Source organism: Hippocampus zosterae, chromosome 3 (assembly GCF_025434085.1).
Source record: "Hippocampus zosterae strain Florida chromosome 3, ASM2543408v3, whole genome shotgun sequence".
NCBI lineage: Eukaryota > Metazoa > Chordata > Actinopteri > Syngnathiformes > Syngnathidae > Hippocampus > Hippocampus zosterae.
In genome coordinates this window covers 18,263,588-18,281,879 of record NC_067453.1, presented here as the reverse complement: position 1 = coordinate 18,281,879, position 18,292 = coordinate 18,263,588, and the positions used below count along the sequence as shown (strand labels likewise).

The following is an 18,292-nucleotide window of genomic DNA, read 5'->3' as shown; positions in this document are numbered from 1 at the left end:
GGTCAACGACAACCATGCATTGCTAGTTAACGTGTTCAACATTTCACTAATGGCATGGACTGTGGTCTTTTCCGACCTCATGATGGAATGTGTGATGTGATGTTGCAAAAGGGAATATCTTTCAAAACAATGGTGGTTGTGTCCTCGAAGAGTGACAGTAAATAAACAGCTCGAAATCATTCTTGCCATGTCCTCTAAACTGGAAACCTCAAGGATGGTGATCGGCGGTCAGTGATTTACCTCTCCTGGAATGTGGCTTGTAGTTCCAAAACTCAGTTCCACAGCAAAGTAATGTTCAGTGAGTGTCTGCAGTAGTACTGAGCAAACAAGTGGTGGAAAGTTCAAATAATTTGTTATGTCACTTGAGTATTTATATTCCTATTTCTCTGATGACTCCTGAACTTGTTTCTCTATGTTTGACCACAGCTAGTCTTTAGTTTCTTCTTGTTACATTGTCAAAACAGACTGGGAACCGCTACTGAGGACGGTACCAGGTAAATTCTGCCGTGGATGAGATCATGATTGATTAGTTGAGCTCTTTGGGAAGGGAAAAAAAGTGAATTAAGTTAAACATTAACTTAATTAACGTTTAACTTAATTGTGTTATTGTCATTAACGTTCACGTTAATGACAATAACACAACAGATTTGTGGAAGACATTCTCCATCAATGGCTTCACACGTTTTTTGTGTCTTGCGAGAGTCTAAAAACCACATACCTCTTGCATTTGAAAAAATCTCATCTAATAAAATACTGAGAAAATTAAATTGTTTGGATGAGCCTCTCTAATCATTCGCACTTTTTCTTAGAGTTCACTTGAGCAAAGCTATCAGAAAGGAACACCTTCTTTTGATAGCACAAAAAGCTTGCGCGAATTCTAGCAAGCGCTTGGTTTAAAAACAAAACAAAAAAAACTTCATTCATTGTGCCAAGTTAGCAAAAAGGGAATTGTCTCATCTTAAGCAAAGCCGTACAATTTCCCATTAGGGATGCCAGCTCCTCTCTGTCAGAGGTTGTGCGGTCACGGCTCGCTAAGTTGTGAGGTAGCGCTGCGGTAATGTGAGGTTAAGGACAGTCCAGCTGTGTGTGTCTGAAGGAAAAGGAGGTCAAGTCGCTTCGCATCACGAAGTGTGACCTTCGCCCCTCAGTGGGAGAGAGAGGCATTGAGTTTATGCGGTTGACATCTTGGCCCAGATGACCTCCAACTTCTTCCGGATCAGGGCGGCTATTGGTGGTCATACAGGAAGGAGTAACCCTTGGTGTTGGTCCATTTCAGACTTTTGTACTTCCACAACTGCTTAATGTGTTTTTCTTTTTCATTGATCTTGAAATAATGCTTTCAATTGGAAATGCGGCAGCAGCGATAACTCAAACGACGTGACCGAATTATCCAAAGTCAGGGGAAGGGTCAGATATAATACACGAAAAACCCCCACTCGATTTAGTCAGATATCTCTGATCCTTGAATGATGGGAGTTGCTTGAATCTTAATCCAAATTCAAGCACATTTGTTATCAATGAATGTGTACAGTTTGGTGCTGATACAAATTCCAAAAAAGGATTATCCTACCAGAGGTTTGTGCTCAAGTGTTATTCCAGTTTGAATGTACTTTTTACGTGTGGTATTTTCTCATTTTTGCTGAAATGTGAATTTCCACAGAATTTGTACAGGGTTGTGGTTTCACGTTTTAAGCCAATTTGGTCCTTGACTGTATTTGTGCATTCCTTCCGATTTTTTCTTGCCGTTGCTCATTTAAATTTCAGCAGTATGTGTGTGCCGTATCTATGTATACATATTGATTGTTTGTTTACTGATTTATGTGTCCTTGTGACTTTTTGCAGTGACTTCGTTATTGCTTGTGTAACTGAAGGGTGCATGTCAATCTGGAAATCTGAGGCCGTGTCTTGGTCTGCAGAACACATGGTGTTGATCATGAGGACAGCTCACTCTCCTGGCAGTCACCAAGCGACAGAGGGAACAAATCATTGCGTTCCTGAACCCTAATCCAATATAACCATTTGCAACAACCGCTAATGCTGCATCTTTTGCTGAAAAATAGGCTGATGTTGGGGGGGTGGGTTATATGCAGGATATTACCGTCTCAAGTCTCTGATGTTTTTTTGCCGTTTGATTTTACAAGCACTCTGCCCCTAATTCCCATGTCATATCAGCCGGATTTAAAGCGGCCATATTTAGAATTTCTTTTTCTCAATTTTAAAGAGTATTGTTGTGTCTTAATAACATGTCTGTCACACGCTTTTGTCGAAATACCCCAAGGATAAAAAATGTCAACACTGTTTTTCCAGATGTCTTTAAGCCTCCCAGAATGCACCCTGTGCTAAAACTTTGTGAAGACTTAAAAGTGCCCTTAAAGAGTGACCATCCTATTTGAGGCTAATGCTAATGTGTGCTAGTAAAACTCATTTGAGCTCTGCTCGACTTTTGGTTAAGGCATCGCTTCAGGCAGCGTAACCCAGGCCTTGATCAAAAGTAGCCAGCCGTGGCACCAGTGAAGAAACTCACAGTATTCTGTAAATTAGTCGCAGGGTTATGTCACAATCTGACAAAATTCAGAACGCCCCGTTAATAGAAACATTTTTAGAAATAGTCTCCTCACAAATAATTTACATGGTTGAAAAAATGACACTCTTCACGAATGGAAAGGCACTCTGACTCGAGTATTTGATTACAGACAATTAACAAGAATATTATCCAGAATAAGTCCGTTTTAAGCAGAAATGATGGCAACTGTAAAACTTACAAATGTCTCCCAAATCTTTGGAGCAGAATGATGTTAAACACTTTGGCTGAGTCATGTTACAGATTCAGTTGCACAGCCTTATATGAATGCGGACAGACGCATGCATTTGCATTGTACCGCGATAGAGTGTGATTGTGACACATCTTATGTGTGAAGAACAGGATGCTTGAGACTGAACCGCACGTCTCTTTGTCTTCACGACTGTCGGAGGGGTGAAGTGAAGCCAAACTAAGGGAGACAGAAACATCGTTAGCCATAAAGATATCATGCTACGATTCTACATTGAAATCTCTGGCAGCCTTTGTAAAAGCTCCTGTAAACTGCACCCCTGGGAGACACTGTTTGGGGCCTTTCGCATAAGGTGTTTGGATGTGTCGTCATTAAGCAGACCTGTAGAAACTTGGTGTCCAATAGGTTGCCTTTGATCGAATGTCTCACAGCAGATGGCTGTGCCAGCAGGCCACAATGGTGCCAGAAGATTACGCAATGGAATGATGCTTCTAAGACTTGACTGCATCACTGTATGACGCATTCGTGTGCGGGGACACACTTCACACACAGTTCGTTGACAATGTGTTAGATACAGTACATCCATACTTAATCAAAAAATAATTTTGTGGAAGTTGCTGAAAAAAAACATTTGTGGGATCTTTGGTCCTTAATGGTGCCGTGCACAGGTGACCGACAGTTGGAAGCATTTCAGGAAGCTCACAGTGAAGTGGCACCCTGACCCTGCTGCCATGGCCACACAAACAGATGGATTTGTAGATTCCCCACGGGCCTGGTCTCCATTTCCGGGTCCTCTCTGGGCACGTGTGTGTCTGCCTGTGGGATATGGGTCAGATGGTCAGCTATCTTTATCGAAAGCGTTGCCAACAAAAGTGCCATTCATTTGGAAACAAAAAGGGTGTTCTCTTGGCTTCTCTTTTTGTGGTTTTTCCGTCTGAGAATATTTGGGTTACTGTGTGGCTTGCTCGCACAGTGCGCTCGCAGAACCTTTAGCGCGGCGTCTGCGGTGAAGCTCATGAAAGTGGGTGTGTTTGTACACAACAGCATTAAAAAAGGGAACCATTCAGGCCCCGCCAAGCCCGCCAGGAGGACTTCAATGGAAGCAAGCAAGGTGGAGACGTAAATCAGTTCTTCTTACTCTCCAGCGCCGCTCTAATCCTCCGCCATGCTTATTCCTAAGAATGAGCTGATGCCAACAAGCTTTGCCAACCACAGTGGTGAGCAAGCTTTTCAATGCCATCAGGAGACGTTATTGTTGTTTTAACTTGCCAGTGGGCACTGTTAAACAGGAGCCTAAAAATTATAACTTACCCAGCATACAATGATCCATTCACATTAGTAAAACCTTCTTTGAGAATATACAGGTGTATATAAGCATGGCTCTTTGGGATGAGCTGGAATGTATAATGTTTTATACAATACTCTCTCAAAAGCATCTTTTCACAAACCTTTTACTGCAGCAATTTGCTTCCAAGTAAAGTCACATATGCACTGAACACAAACATTAAACAGGGCGGCCCGGTAGTCCAGTGGTTAGCACGTCGGCTTCACAGTGCAGAGGTACCGGGTTCGATTCCAGCTCCGGCCTCCCTGTGTGGAGTTTGCATGTTCTCCCCGGGCCTGTGTGGGTTTTCTCCGGGTGCTCCGGTTTCCTCCCACATTCCAAAAATATGCATGGCAGGCTGATTGAACACTCTAAACTGGCCCTAGGTGTGAGTGTGAGCGTGGATGGTTGTTCGTCTATGTGTGCCCTGCGATTGGCTGGCAACCAATTCAGGGTGTCCCCCGCCTACTGCCCGGAGACGGCTGGCATGGGCTCCAGCACCCCCCGCGACCCTAGTGAGGATCAAGCGGTACGGAAGATGAATGAATGAATGAATGACAAACATTAAACATTTAAAAAAACTTAAATAAAAAAAAAATCCATCAGATCCAATATTTTATCTTGAACTCATGTCATTAATTTACTCAGTGCAACCCAATATTTTATAATTGACGTAAAGTAATTTATTAAGGTGGAACAAAGCATAAAGGGTACTGAATTTGCGGAGATTTCTTCTCTTCCGGAGTGTTAATGGGCTGGCTGGTATTTTATGCCGTAAAATTACTCCTGGTGGTGTTGAAGAAATGTTCAAGACCCATCAATACTTGAGCAGCGGTGTGGTTGTGTGGCACTGTAATGAGGCATACTATATCTCATCTTCAATATTACATGCTGGCTTCGGGCCGTTGGCTCTGCTCTGTGCCGCATTCAAATACTGTATAAACTAGTGCTTGACCAAGCTGACCAGGATTTATCCATCTCTTTCAAATAATTTATGATTTAATAATTTTACTGATACATTAAATGATACCTGGGCGGCCCGGTAGTCCAGTGGTTAGCACGTTGACTACACAGTGCAGAGGTACCGGGTTCAATTCCAGCTCCGGCCTCCCTGTGTGGAGTTTGCATGTTCTCCCTGGGCCTGCGGGGGTTTTCTCCGGTACTCCGGTTTCCTCTCCCATTCCAAAAACATGCTTGGCAGGCTGATTGAACACTCTAAATTGTCCCTAGGTGTGAGTGTGAGCGTGGATGGTTGTTCGTCTATGTGTGCCCTGCGATTGGCTGGCAACCAATTCAGGGTGTCCCCCGCCTACTGCCCGGAGACGGCTGGCATGGGCTCCAGCACCCCCCGCGACCCTAGTGAGGATCAAGCGGTACGGAAGATGAATGAATGAATGAATGACAAACATTAAACATTTAAAAAAACTTAAATAAAAAAAAAATCCATCAGATCCAATATTTTATCTTGAACTCATGTCATTAATTTACTCAGTGCAACCCAATATTTTATAATTGACGTAAAGTAATTTATTAAGGTGGAACAAAGCATAAAGGGTACTGAATTTGCGGAGATTTCTTCTCTTCCGGAGTGTTAATGGGCTGGCTGGTATTTTATGCCGTAAAATTACTCCTGGTGGTGTTGAAGAAATGTTCAAGACCCATCAATACTTGAGCAGCGGTGTGGTTGTGTGGCACTGTAATGAGGCATACTATATCTCATCTTCAATATTACATGCTGGCTTCGGGCCGTTGGCTCTGCTCTGTGCCGCATTCAAATACTGTATAAACTAGTGCTTGACCAAGCTGACCAGGATTTATCCATCTCTTTCAAATAATTTATGATTTAATAATTTTACTGATACATTAAATGATACCTGGGCGGCCCGGTAGTCCAGTGGTTAGCACGTTGACTACACAGAGCAGAGGTACCGGGTTCAATTCCAGCTCCGGCCTCCCTGTGTGGAGTTTGCATGTTCTCCCTGGGCCTGCGTGGGTTTTCTCCGGGTACTCCGGTTTCCTCTCCCATTCCAAAAACATGCTTGGCAGGCTGATTGAACGCTCTAAATTCTCCCTAGGGGTGAATGTAAGCATAGATGGTTGTTTGTTTCTGTGTGCCCTGCGATTGGCTGGCAACTGATTCAGGGTGTCCCCCGCCCACTGCCCGAAGTCAGCTGGGATAGGCTCCAGGACCCCCCCCCCCCCGCCCCCCCCCGCTACTCTAGTGAGGATTAAGCGGTTCGGAAAATGGATGGATGGATGGATGGATTAAATGATACCTACATATTTAAAACAGTTCCCAGGTTAGGTTTTTTGATAAAAGGTTCTCGACAATCTTCAGTTAAAAGACCAAAAACATAATGGGATTACTCAGTTATAGGTAAAGGTTCTGTCTAATGTTATGATCCATCCCCTTTTCTCCGGTACCGATGGGCTTTCGTTTTTGCATATGTAATCCATAAAAGTTCGACAAGGAGCATGTGGAGTTTCGAGTACGATGTGCGAAGCAATTACTGTTGGTTGTTTTTAAGAATCGTGCTCCCTGTCAACAGTAAAGACTTCCCTGAGTCAAGTCCTTTGTTCAAAATTGTCCGGGTGAATTCTCTGACACCCCAGCATCTGAGGTGAACGATGGTAAATAAAAGGGCAAAGAAGAAATTTTCACTGGTGGAGGCAGCACCAAGTTTTGAAATCCTGGTTTAAGTAATGCATATTTTCAATTAAGAAAATACCGTTGTGCTTGTCTATGTGTTATTTAGAATCATCTAAAAGCATTTGTCATTATCCTTATTATTAGACTTTTATAGCGTAGTAGCCATGAGTCAGTGTTGTTACATAATTTGTCAATCATTCTTATTCGATCAGATTCTGGACCGAACCGAATAATGTTCTTGGATTACAGAAATGCAGGTTCAGTCCAGGTGCGAAAACAAACACATTTATTTCCAGAAAAGCGCACGACAAAGTACCGGTACAAACAGAAATCGCCGGGCACAAGCGCTTGCAAAAGTTGACATACTAGGGAATACCAAGAATAAACAAACGAAACGCGAAGCCGAAGATCAAGAAGAATAATAAAAAAATAAAAATACAAACTAGAAGCTATGAATAACGAGAGCGACTATGGAGAGTATCGAGATATCCCGAAAATAACACTTGAAGCACTACAGCGAGCAAGGTCAATACTCTGACAAGAGACTTGGCAGTTTGGCAGCCCTTCAATCCATGGCAGGCTTGATTGTTAAACGTGAAACAGGTGCGCCTGCTTCACTCTAGCTGGGGCTGACAACAAAACAGAGAGACAGACATTTTCAAAGGAATAATTTGGACTGCAGTACTTCTTATTTTTACGTGAGTAATTTGTTGGAAATACTTTTGGTTTAGTACAATTGTGTTTACCAATTTCTGCAATGGGTAGAGTTGAGACTATGAACATGATGAATGTGTTGTTCTATGATCTCTGTAAATTTCCAAGTGACCCACACTTGAAATTGTTCTCAAAGACATCCTCTATAGACAATGACACTTGGTTACTGTTGATACCATTCAGAATTTACTCAACATTTATAATAGGCATCGGCTGTTGACTGTTGGCTGTCGACGTTCACTCCACATTTTTGCTTGCTTCGACTGAGCCCAGCTCCTTTTTGGTGAAATCCCCTGCTGCTCCAACATGCGCACACGCACGTATGCACGCACACAACTTGCCTCTGTGTTGAATGAGGTTGTTGGCTCCCACTCCTCCATTATGGCTCCTCATTCCCTTTGGCCAAGTGAGCAGTAGTCAAAAATAAAAGTATGGTTAAGAATGATAAAAGCAAGCATCAAAGGCCGCCAGCCTACGCGTGAAGATTTATGTGTGTGTGTGTGTGTGTGTGTGTGTGTGTGTGTGTGTGTGTGTGTGTGTGTGTGTGTGTGTGTGTGTGTGTGTGTGTGTGAATAGTAGCCCCTCAAGTAACTGGACTTTATCAGATTGGCTAATTTGATCGGCTGCAAATGTGAGAGGAGTGTTGATGAGGGTGTGTTTAAATAATTTAGGTCTTTCATTTGTATTGATTTGGTAGTGCTACTCTGTGCAGACATCACCATTTTTTCATAGCTCCCCCCCCCCCACTCTCATTTTTTTCCTCAATAGTAACCTTCTGCTCACAGCTGCCCTTATGCCTCCACATCAAACAGAGCAGGTACTCTGCTACGTGGGATAAGAAAGTGCAGAAGCTATTTTTTTTATTGTTGATTTCTCAAATGAGAAATGGGTGAAGAAGAAAGGGTGAAAAGAGAGGTGGAAAATCCTTTGCATGTGTGCAAGTAACACTCTGTGTATGTAAAGACTAATGGATTGTGTGTAACCTTGGAGGTCAATGGAAATGTAGAGATAAGCGTATTGTGTATATAGAGCCTGGTGAAACCAGGGCTGACACCGTGCATTACATCTATTCTACCACTCCATTAAATACAATATAACATGGCCTTGGATCAATGTTTGTCATGCCAATATGTCTCATTGCACCATGGATTACATCTGTTGAATAGATAATGTGTTGTGGGAAGGAAAAATAGTGCAAAAAAAACCAAACATGTATTCACAGCACAATGAAATGAATGAATGAGAAGGCAGTTTTTCCACATTGAATGGATGTTGACTAATAAGATGATGCTGTTGCCAAGCAAAATAGACCGCGCTTTTCTTTGTGCTACTCACTTCGATAACCAGTCGGACTTCATTCAGACCAGACTGAGAGAGAGATTTGAGAAAGACCTCATAAAGTAATGGAGCAAAATCTGAAGTTGTGACTGAAAAGTTCAAAATTGATGACACAAAAGTTATATTACAAATACCAGCTACAGGTAATACTAGTCTTCTTTGCCCCACCATCATGTACTCCTGGAAGGATTCATCGGAGATCATTGTCGCTCTGCATAGCGGCCATCCTGATGTCTTTCAGGTGTTAAAAATTGATCCTCTTGAGCTTGAGAAAGAGGACAAGAAATCACACTGAGCCAGGCCAGGCGGAAGGTTGCTCAAATGCATTGCTTTCTTGAACAAAAACAGTAAGATGCTCGGGGTACATTGAGCAGGAACGTTGATGAAGCACCTCCAACTTCTGCCATAGTTCTCTTCTTGTTGCGCACTGAACGAAGCAAATACCTGTTGATTTTCTGTCCAGCATTAAAGAGGACAACTTGTAGTTGGGGTTTGAAATATAATTTTGGTGACACCGGACCTGGACTTTGTCTGAAACTACTTTGTATAAGAATATGCTCTCATGTGTGACTGTGAATAGTGTGGAATATCAGCTTAGGTAAACAAGGCTTGAAAGAAGTTGTTTTGCATGTCGAAACATGTTGCAGCGTCACCTCGAGTCAATAATCATCATCTACTTCATATTTTCTGGTACAGTATTATAGAAAAATAAATATGTAATTTTGAAAAATAAATACCCTTGAAGTAGAATGTACTTGTTTTTTTTTTCTTCCAAATACAGGACATATGAGCTCTAGCGTCAATAATATATGAGGACAGAAGAAGAAAAGAATGAGCTGTGAGCTAAAATATTGAGGCTTTCATATGAAGGAGCGATGAGCTGAAGTTTACTCGTAAAAAAAAGGACAGAGCACATTAGATGTTCACAAAAACACACGACACACAATCAGACCGGCACTCGCATATATAAACATTAGGCGCCTTGTGTGTGCAAGTCTTAATGGAGTCGGCCAGACGCACAGACAGGCGGTGGGAGACTGGGCCACACAGTCTGCTCTGCCTGGGAGCACACATCCAACTCATCAAGCCTCAGAAGAAGCACCCTGAGAGCAAGCGGACATGTTGCCATTCAAAAACTAAAAACATGTCGACGCCGCTGGCGTCGCTGCATTTTATTATTCCCCGAAATGCAGAGGGGGATTCCAGAGTCCATCAATGTTTGTTTTTCACTCCTCCTTTTTTAAAATGTATTTTTTAAAAGTGGGTTCTTCTTGAGGCCAGACTTCTCCCCCGTGTTCGGCTCCGTCTGGCTGGAAGCCGTCTGTGGTCCCATCACTCAGGGTCTTTGTTTACAGGGTGGATCAATAGTTAACTTACGCGGAGCTGTAGATCTCCACCGCTGAATAACAGACCTCTGGCAAATTTCTGCCCCGATGCCGTTTGTGGTGACCCGAAATGACTGCAAGCCAAGCTTGACGATCAGGGTCACCGCCAATTAGCTGTAGTCTGTGTTGTTGCTCTTAGGTATTGACCAAAGCATTTTTGTTTATCTTGTTTCAAGAAACCCGAGTTATTAATAAGAGGATTTTTTGTCTATATTAAACCATGTTTCCACTAAACAGTAATTCGTTTTTTGGAGCCTAACCCTAATCTGAATTTGTTTTTGCGGATGTATGTGTAGTTGGGATGAGCTGCGTTGGCTATGTAAAGTTTGCTATTGCGTAACCAACTCATTAAATCATCAAAGAGGAGGCCCTTGAGAAAGGACAATAGAGTCCCTCCATTTTTGAATTGAAGGACATTTTGGGTTATTAAAGTTCCAATGATGATGTTGACCTATAATTAGAACTGTGTCACACTTCACTTCTTAAGTACCAAATCACTTCACGTAGCTCCCAAATAGCAGGCCTTGAAAACTTGGAGCATTGATAATCAAAGGATAGAAACAACAACAACAACAACAAAAATCTACAATGAAACTGAATCTTACTCTTCTGCTTGATGAAAACTATGGTACAAGGCAGACTGTGTGTTCAAGTGTGTGCGTTTTCACACCTGCAGTCATATTTTGTCTTCCTCTCCCGCATTATTTTATTCAGTAGAAATTTTACCTTGTTGACGTGTGCTCATTATCAGCAGGATTTACAACCGCTGATCAGGAAACAAGTTAACTCTATCACGTCGCACATCTAAACAGCTACACTGTGTACTCCGTTAACACAGCCTGAGATGTTTTATCAGTACAATATCAATGAAAAATTGGCATTTAGAACAAACCAAAATTATGCAATGCTCTTTTCTCCCCAGTGACCATCTCTACCAGTGTGTCATTCGACGGGCTGTTGGTGACGGGCCTCTACACCTCCACACCCGTCCAGTCTGCTCCCATCCCGGCGCCGGCAGCTTTTGGCTTCGGTAAGTCTGAGATTAAACCCGCAGTGTGACATCCTCAATTGTGATCGGAGAGCAAACGTAAGCTCTTCATTGCATGCTCTACTTAGCAGACCCTCACCGATAACTGAAATGATGAAGTTTCACAGGGTGCACGACCCAGCTCACTGATCCACATCCGTTCCCAGAATGAGGAGAAGACCACTTCCTCACCTCGTATTGTGACAGGCTATGATATAAGAGTGGGAAAACCAAATGAGTTTTGTGTCATCTCTGGGAGGGAGAAAGCAGGTTAAAAAAAACTTGAGAGTTGAAGCATAGTGTACTAGCGGTTAGCATAGCTGTTTCACGGTTGAAAGGTTGCAGGTTTGAATCTCCATGTGTCCTGTGTCTTGAGGATGTGATACATGGAAAAAAATAACTACCACACTAGCAAAACAAGAAATGTGTCTGAAAAGGGGGAACAGGTCAAATAATGAAAAAAAAAGAAAAGAAAAAAAGATTAGCCCTAAATCAGACCTCCTAAGAGATACTAGCACTATGTTGGTGAGGGTTTTTTGGTGTTCTTTCTTTCTGTACAGTAATTGAAAACAGTTCATGGTACAAAGAAATTCAAGACTGCTGCGGTAACACATATGGTTCATTGTTATAATAAATTGCTCCAATAATACGTTCCATATTTGGACGATAACTCATTTTGTGAAACAAGATTACCAGACCAGTCTACTACAACATGCGGACAAAATATTTGTCATGATGGCTGAGAGCAGTCAGCATTCTTATTTGATGGTGTTGAGGTCAAGAATCTGAAGTTCTTCCACACTAAGCTCATTCTAACGGGCCTTCTTATCGACCTTGCCCATTCACACTCGGATAGACAAAAAAACCTTCCCCAAAAATCAGTGACAAAGAATAAGGCTTTGGTGAGATATGCAGAATTAAAACAAATCAGAACCTTACCTTGATTGATTGATCAATTACTTTTTTTCTTACTGAACGGATACTCTGACTTTCATACACCTGGCCCAGTCCAACTGTATTTTTGTCAATTCCCCACCAACAATGATTGATGACTGAAAAGTGCAGTGCGTAATCTGCCCTGATCGCTAAATCAGCTTGGAAAAGTGTGTGGGATTTTCGATCACGACAATGTATTCTACATTTAGTCTTGGGGATGTCAAGTGTGAATAGATGCAGCCCTTGCCCGCACTGGAGATTTCTTGAGGCCATTTGACCAACAATAATGAAGTCCTTGGAGAAGAAGCCGACAGGCCCAGAATAGCTGCTCGGTGGACTTCTCTCACCCAGAGGCTTATTTTAACTCTGGCAAGTGCAATGCCTAATTTTTTGGAGATTCAATGTAACACCTTCACTCATTTAAAAAAATCATTCACAGAATGTCTGGCAATAGCCTATAAAGCTGCATTTCCAAAATCCTGTTACAATTATTTTTTTTACTCTATTTCATTACATGGGTGGGGGTGGGCTTTCAGCTGTGTGCAATTTGATTATGTGTCACATCTGGACGGCAAAAAACAAACAAACAAGTTTCCTCATAGACAATGCTTCATCAGTTTGCTTGAAGAAAGTTGCTGATGTTTAAGAGAGCCAGAGACTCTTTGAAGCTCAAGATGTGGACCAGCACTATCATGATTTGCATTGTTGTTGTGACAAGGATGTGAGGGGCCCGAGAGGGTCGTCCAGGTCAACAAAGGAGTTTTAGAATGCTGATGTTAGTGTCTAGCGTCTCGGAAAGGGTGTGGCTCTAATCCCTCTTAACTGAGGCATGTGATGAACACAGCTACACACATACAGAGATGTGCACACAGAATTCAATCAAGAAATGCACATGCACACACACTCCAGCTGTGAACATCTGTTTGAGAGGCGAATGGCAGGCGAGCATGTGGCTGACAGATGTATCGATGCAGGAAGCAGCATGAAGCTTTGGACACGGCGACTGAAACATCTTTGCACCAGCATCATTTATCCGCATCCTATTTTATGGTCTGACTCTTATTTGTAAAGGTATTACATCCTTTTATAACAATGTTAGAGACACCTTTAACATCCAATGGTACCTCAAGTGGGAAATACGTTACATACACTAGTGGTTCGCACACATGCCTCATAGTCGAGAGGCTGGCTTCGTACATTCCAAAAACATGCATGTGAGGTTGAATGAATACTTGAAATTGTCCGTAGGTGTTAATGTGAGTGTGAATGGTTGTTTTACATTCATATTATATGATGATGACCAGTCCAGAGTGCACCCTTCCTCTCGCCCAATCACAGCTGGGGATGGGCTCCACCACGCCCGTGACCCAAGTGCACACTCCAACCGCAAATGACAAATTAATATTCAGTACGAGGGCCGACTTGGGACAATTTCATTGGTCTGCTGTGACGTGTTTGGTAATTGCATTGCTCAGATGTAACAACACTAAAGTAAATCTAGTGACAGCTTGAAGCTCGCCAGTCAAAATTTATCGATAAACTGCATTACATTAAAAGTGGCAGGGTTCAAAGTGTGTGGGGGGGGGGGGGGGGGAGTAGCGGCCTATCGTACGGAAAATATGGCGGTAAAATTCCTATCACTGTTCACACGGCAAGATTTGGTCCGGTGCTGCACCGGGGCTGCCCCAGTAGAGCGTTCACACGTGCAAATTAGCTCCGGCGTAGCCCCGTAAAAGAGCTTATACCGGACCAAATTTGACCCACCTCAAGGAGGTGGCTCAAATATTTGCTCCGCAGCAAATGCTCGTTTGCAAAGCAGCACCGGTGTAAATTTGCACGTGTGAACGCAACTGGGTTAAGTTTGCTCTAGAGCAAATGCTTGTGAAGAGTACGTATGGCGAGAATGCGTTGCTTTCGTGCTCTGTCGGACTTCCGTAATGTGTTTGTTTCATAACGACACAAGACTTGGCTAGTAACATCTTTCCTTTTGTAGGAGACTGGACTGTCTCGGAGTTGTTTGTTCACAACGCCCCACACCCCATAGAATTTATTTTGTGATTTCCTCTCTTGATTTTCTGTTTGGCGCATTAGTGTTTGCTTTTCTGAGTGTCATTGAAGTCATCGTTCATTTACGTTTTCTTGGGCGGTCACTCTCGAGCAGAAGGCACGGAAACCGAGAAGGAGAAGGACGTGCCGGTCCAGTCGTCGCTTGAGTTGTGTATATACAGTACGTTTTAAAAAGAACCAACACGACAGCGCGTTTGTTTTCTGTCGTTTTGCTCAGCTGCAGAAACTGTCGTGTGAACGAAAGTGGGGCTGCCCCGCTCAGCGGCTTCGTACGTGTGAATGCTCCACACAATTTGCTGCGGTGCAAAATATATCGCAACAAAATATCTCGGTGCAGCACCGGAGCAAATGTGTGCCGTGTGAACGGCCCTATTGACTGATACCCAACATCGCTGAAAATTGGAACAAAAATATCAGAAACACATTTCAGTATAGTTCGAAACAATTGTAAAGTAAAAACGTCAAGAGTAAGTTGTTAGTGTCATAGATATTTCTGACGGTACATAAGAGAATGAAATCTTAGATTGGATTTCATTCACTTATGTACCGAAAAATGTGGCCAGTGAGTGTAGCGTGCAGCAAACAAGGAAGTATGGATGTTTCAACAGACGAGAAAGGGTGTGTGGAGGTTTGTGTTAGACAGTTGTTTAGTGGTTGGTGTGGTCAGACCAGCCTGTGATTCCCCAGTTCACTGTGTCACTCTTACTCAAACTCATTAAACCAGCACCATGTTGCAATGCTCTTGTTCGGTGTGCCTTTTATGTGGCTTATTGGCCGGTGGTTGGGGGTAGGGTGTGTATGTCACATCCAGACGCCACAGCATGGAGGGAGTGAAAGGGAACATTTTATTGGCTTTCTTTCATCCTGAATAACAAGGCCCTTCACACTGCATTTGTAATAAAAGTGTGAGGCTTTGGGGGGACGTTTTACTGCATCAGAGCTCCTCAACACCCACTCATTGTCAAATTAGCTCAGTGGAGCAATTGGGCTGTTAGTCAGGGTAATGGGAATAATGTCACATTTGCTACTTAGAGCTTGGAGATTCACCACGAGCCGCTGGGTGGCTCATCACAGAATTTTTAGGCTGCCGTTATTACTCAGCTATGGCGAGTGCACAATCAGCCAAACTGGAGAAAAAAACATTGTTTGTAGGAGCCAGACGTGGTTAAGAAAGAAGGGGTGTAGAATGACTTAGTTTTTTTTTTTTTTTTTTTTAATATACCACCTCATAAAATCGCCTGACACCGCAGTGGAACTGTTTCACTGTGCCGGGGACTCAGTGTGGTATTTTACAATCATAACATGCATTTGTAATGTGGATTAGTGTATAAATTGATTCATTTTGTTCTGTTCTACTGAGCATCTTGAGATGCTGTCTCAAGAGCGACGTCAGTGCGGCCTGAGTCAACTGCTGGAGAATTCCGACTGCTTCATGTTTTTCCCCCTTTTGACATTTATCCATTTAGAGCTCTTTGTTTCCATTCCAGCCTTTTGGCTTTCCCAAACGGAATTCACGCAGTCTTCAAACCGGAGGACAACAGCAAACTGGCCTTGTTTTTATGCATCTGCGTTTTACACACCAGTTAGTTGAAGTGCTGTGCTACATTGATGAGATGATTAAACCCCAAAGGCAGGATTCGTGATGGAAATAATATCTCGTGGTCCAGTTGCTGCTGTAATGGCCAAATGTTTTCTATCACGTTTAAAAAAAAAAAGCTCTTGTAAAAGTCTCCCTCAACGTTGAAATTATGGGGATGAACCAAAGTCTTGATTGCAGAGGCCCAAAATTGATGAGCAAAAAAGCCAAGCAAAGTGGTGAGATTAAAGTGAAGGCAATGAGTGCAGTGTGTGTGTGTGGGTGGGGGGCGATTTGGACAAAGAGTGAATGAAAAGTGGCAAACGGCGAGCGATGAGAAGCAGGGAGTAAGGATGGGGATGAGAGAGAGCGGATGGGAGCATGATGGGATGGCGTTCCATCGCACCCGGTATCTGCGTGGCTGATTGGTGTTGCCATGCCGATGCGAAGCTTCTCGGAACACGGTCACTGATGGATGGCTCATTCACGGGGTGATGTTTATTTTATTATTAATTTGCATATTTGTATGGATTTGCGGCACTGCTCTTCTTTTACAGCAAGGGCCAGTCATCATCTCAGTATGATGGAACTGGCTGGCTGACAAACCGACAGCTTAGTGACAGGGACAGTCAGCCCCCAGTCTGTCCTCATGACGGATGGCCTCCTGCTCACATACGAGCTATTAGAGATGAATTTCGGCTGCACCTTGACCTGTGGAGGAGGGGACAGCTAGCGTGTGTGTGTGGTCAAAATTGCAATCATTCTGCATGAAAACACGCACAGAAACATAGACCGGCTCACTTTCCTATTACAGTGAACCTCAGTTTCCCATTTAAACTTATTATAGCACTTATGAAAGTATTCCTTAACACTTGTTCTCACTCTTGATGTCAAGAAATTGGAGAGTGTTGTTTGGCATCACATTGAGGATATCAGAAGACTCTCTCACAGTTCTTCAAATAAGGCAAAGTGTGTTTGCCTCAAGCTGTTGTTTTACTCCCATTTGAGGTTTTCTGTAAAACAGACACCCAAAACAAAAGCGTAGGAAATGCTGCCACCAAAAGCCTGCTAGCTTAATGCTAACAACTACTGTCATGCAAAACACCATTGACAGGCTGAAAGGGTAGATAGGCTAAACGGAAATTAGTTGTAGTATTAGATGGGACCTATAAATAATAATTATAAAGCTTCCAACTGTTGTTTTAACACACAAGGAGCAGCAACACATACAATGATGGCTTGAGATTTGAGTGATAGAGATTTTTTTTCGAGCTATTCCTGATACGAGCTGTGGATCAGTTGCTGTTTTTTGCCAATCTCGGCTGAAGGCTACTATCAAACCTTACATAAAACAAACAGACTTACATGTTGCATATTTCAAGCAACCACAATGCCTCCACTGCCTTGATGCTAAAATAAAATGGAAAACTCAATAGGCTGCCACCAACTAACAATTCGCATCTGTGTTGGCAGTGTTGACTGAAAATGACATCAAAGATGATCAGGGTTTAGGCAAAGACTAATCACAGATCACCTTGAGAATGTGACATGACCAAACTCTTAAACAGTTGAGTTGTGATTGGTCATGACCTGAGCCCTGTGCATCCCCCTTGAGATGGATAAAAACAAACAAACAAACAAACAAAAAACAGGCGCATTTTGCTGCTTAATCCATATTCCACAAACGCACTTATTAATCACACTGTCGTGTTTAGACACAAGAGGCAACATAATTATTGGAAAGAACAGTGGCTTGACCTCCCCTTAAAAAAAAATCACTGTATATGCAATCATGTTTTTAAATTGCAGTTTCCACCGTCATCCATTTTATGACTGAAGGTCGGCTGTCATCGCCCACTCACCAGCCGAGCCCGATTAAATGTCGCCTGATGAGCGATGGCGGCTCGTCATGTCGCTATTTACGCAAACACACTCACAATGCTGAACAGAGCCCCGACCTATTCTCACCCGCATCTCCCCTGAGAGTGCAAGTGTGTTTCCTCATACCCAACATACCACTCTTACAAATACACTTCTCATCAACCTGCTGAGTGTTTGTGTGTGTGTGTGTGTGTGTGTGTGTGTGTGTGTGTGTGTGTGTGTGTGTGTGTGTGCGTGTGAGTGTGTGTGTGCCTGCATGTGCAGGGAAAGGAGGAATACTTTAGTGAAAGGGTGGTGCAGGGCGAAGGAAGGGGGTGAGGGAAGGCGCTCCCATGAGGGAGAGAAGCTGTCAGTCCCTGGGAGACTTCAAACACGTTACATCCCTGTGATCAGCCTGCTTCCTGGTTCTCTGCTGACAGCTCCCTGACTGCGCCACTTACGCTTGCTCAGACACACACACTCTCACCACCGCAAGAGCCTCCGCACGCTCTAACTTATCTATTCACTCCGCAACACATCCTCACATTCAAGATGCATACATTTGCTCTGACACCCTTCATTACAATAACCTTGAACGGCGACACCCGTTCTTAAGAGTCCCAAACTGTTGATGCTTGGCTAGT

General features: G+C 43.1%; 2 protein-coding genes across 6 annotated transcripts in view; one reads left to right on the top strand and one right to left on the bottom strand.

The window, feature by feature from the left end:
- Positions 1-18,292, bottom strand: part of LOC127598052 (tumor protein p53-inducible protein 11-like) — an 823,313-nt gene that overhangs the window by 111,158 nt on the left and 693,863 nt on the right. The gene's annotated exons all lie outside the window — the stretch shown is intronic.
- reln (reelin) overlaps positions 1-18,292 on the top strand; it is an 89,318-nt gene that overhangs the window by 10,045 nt on the left and 60,981 nt on the right. For all 5 annotated transcript variants that reach the window (XM_052061514.1, XM_052061512.1, XM_052061513.1 and 2 more), the window contains exon 2: positions 11,105-11,212. In XM_052061514.1, coding sequence (XP_051917474.1) covers positions 11,105-11,212 — 108 coding nt within the window. The remainder of the gene's footprint in view (positions 1-11,104; positions 11,213-18,292) is intronic.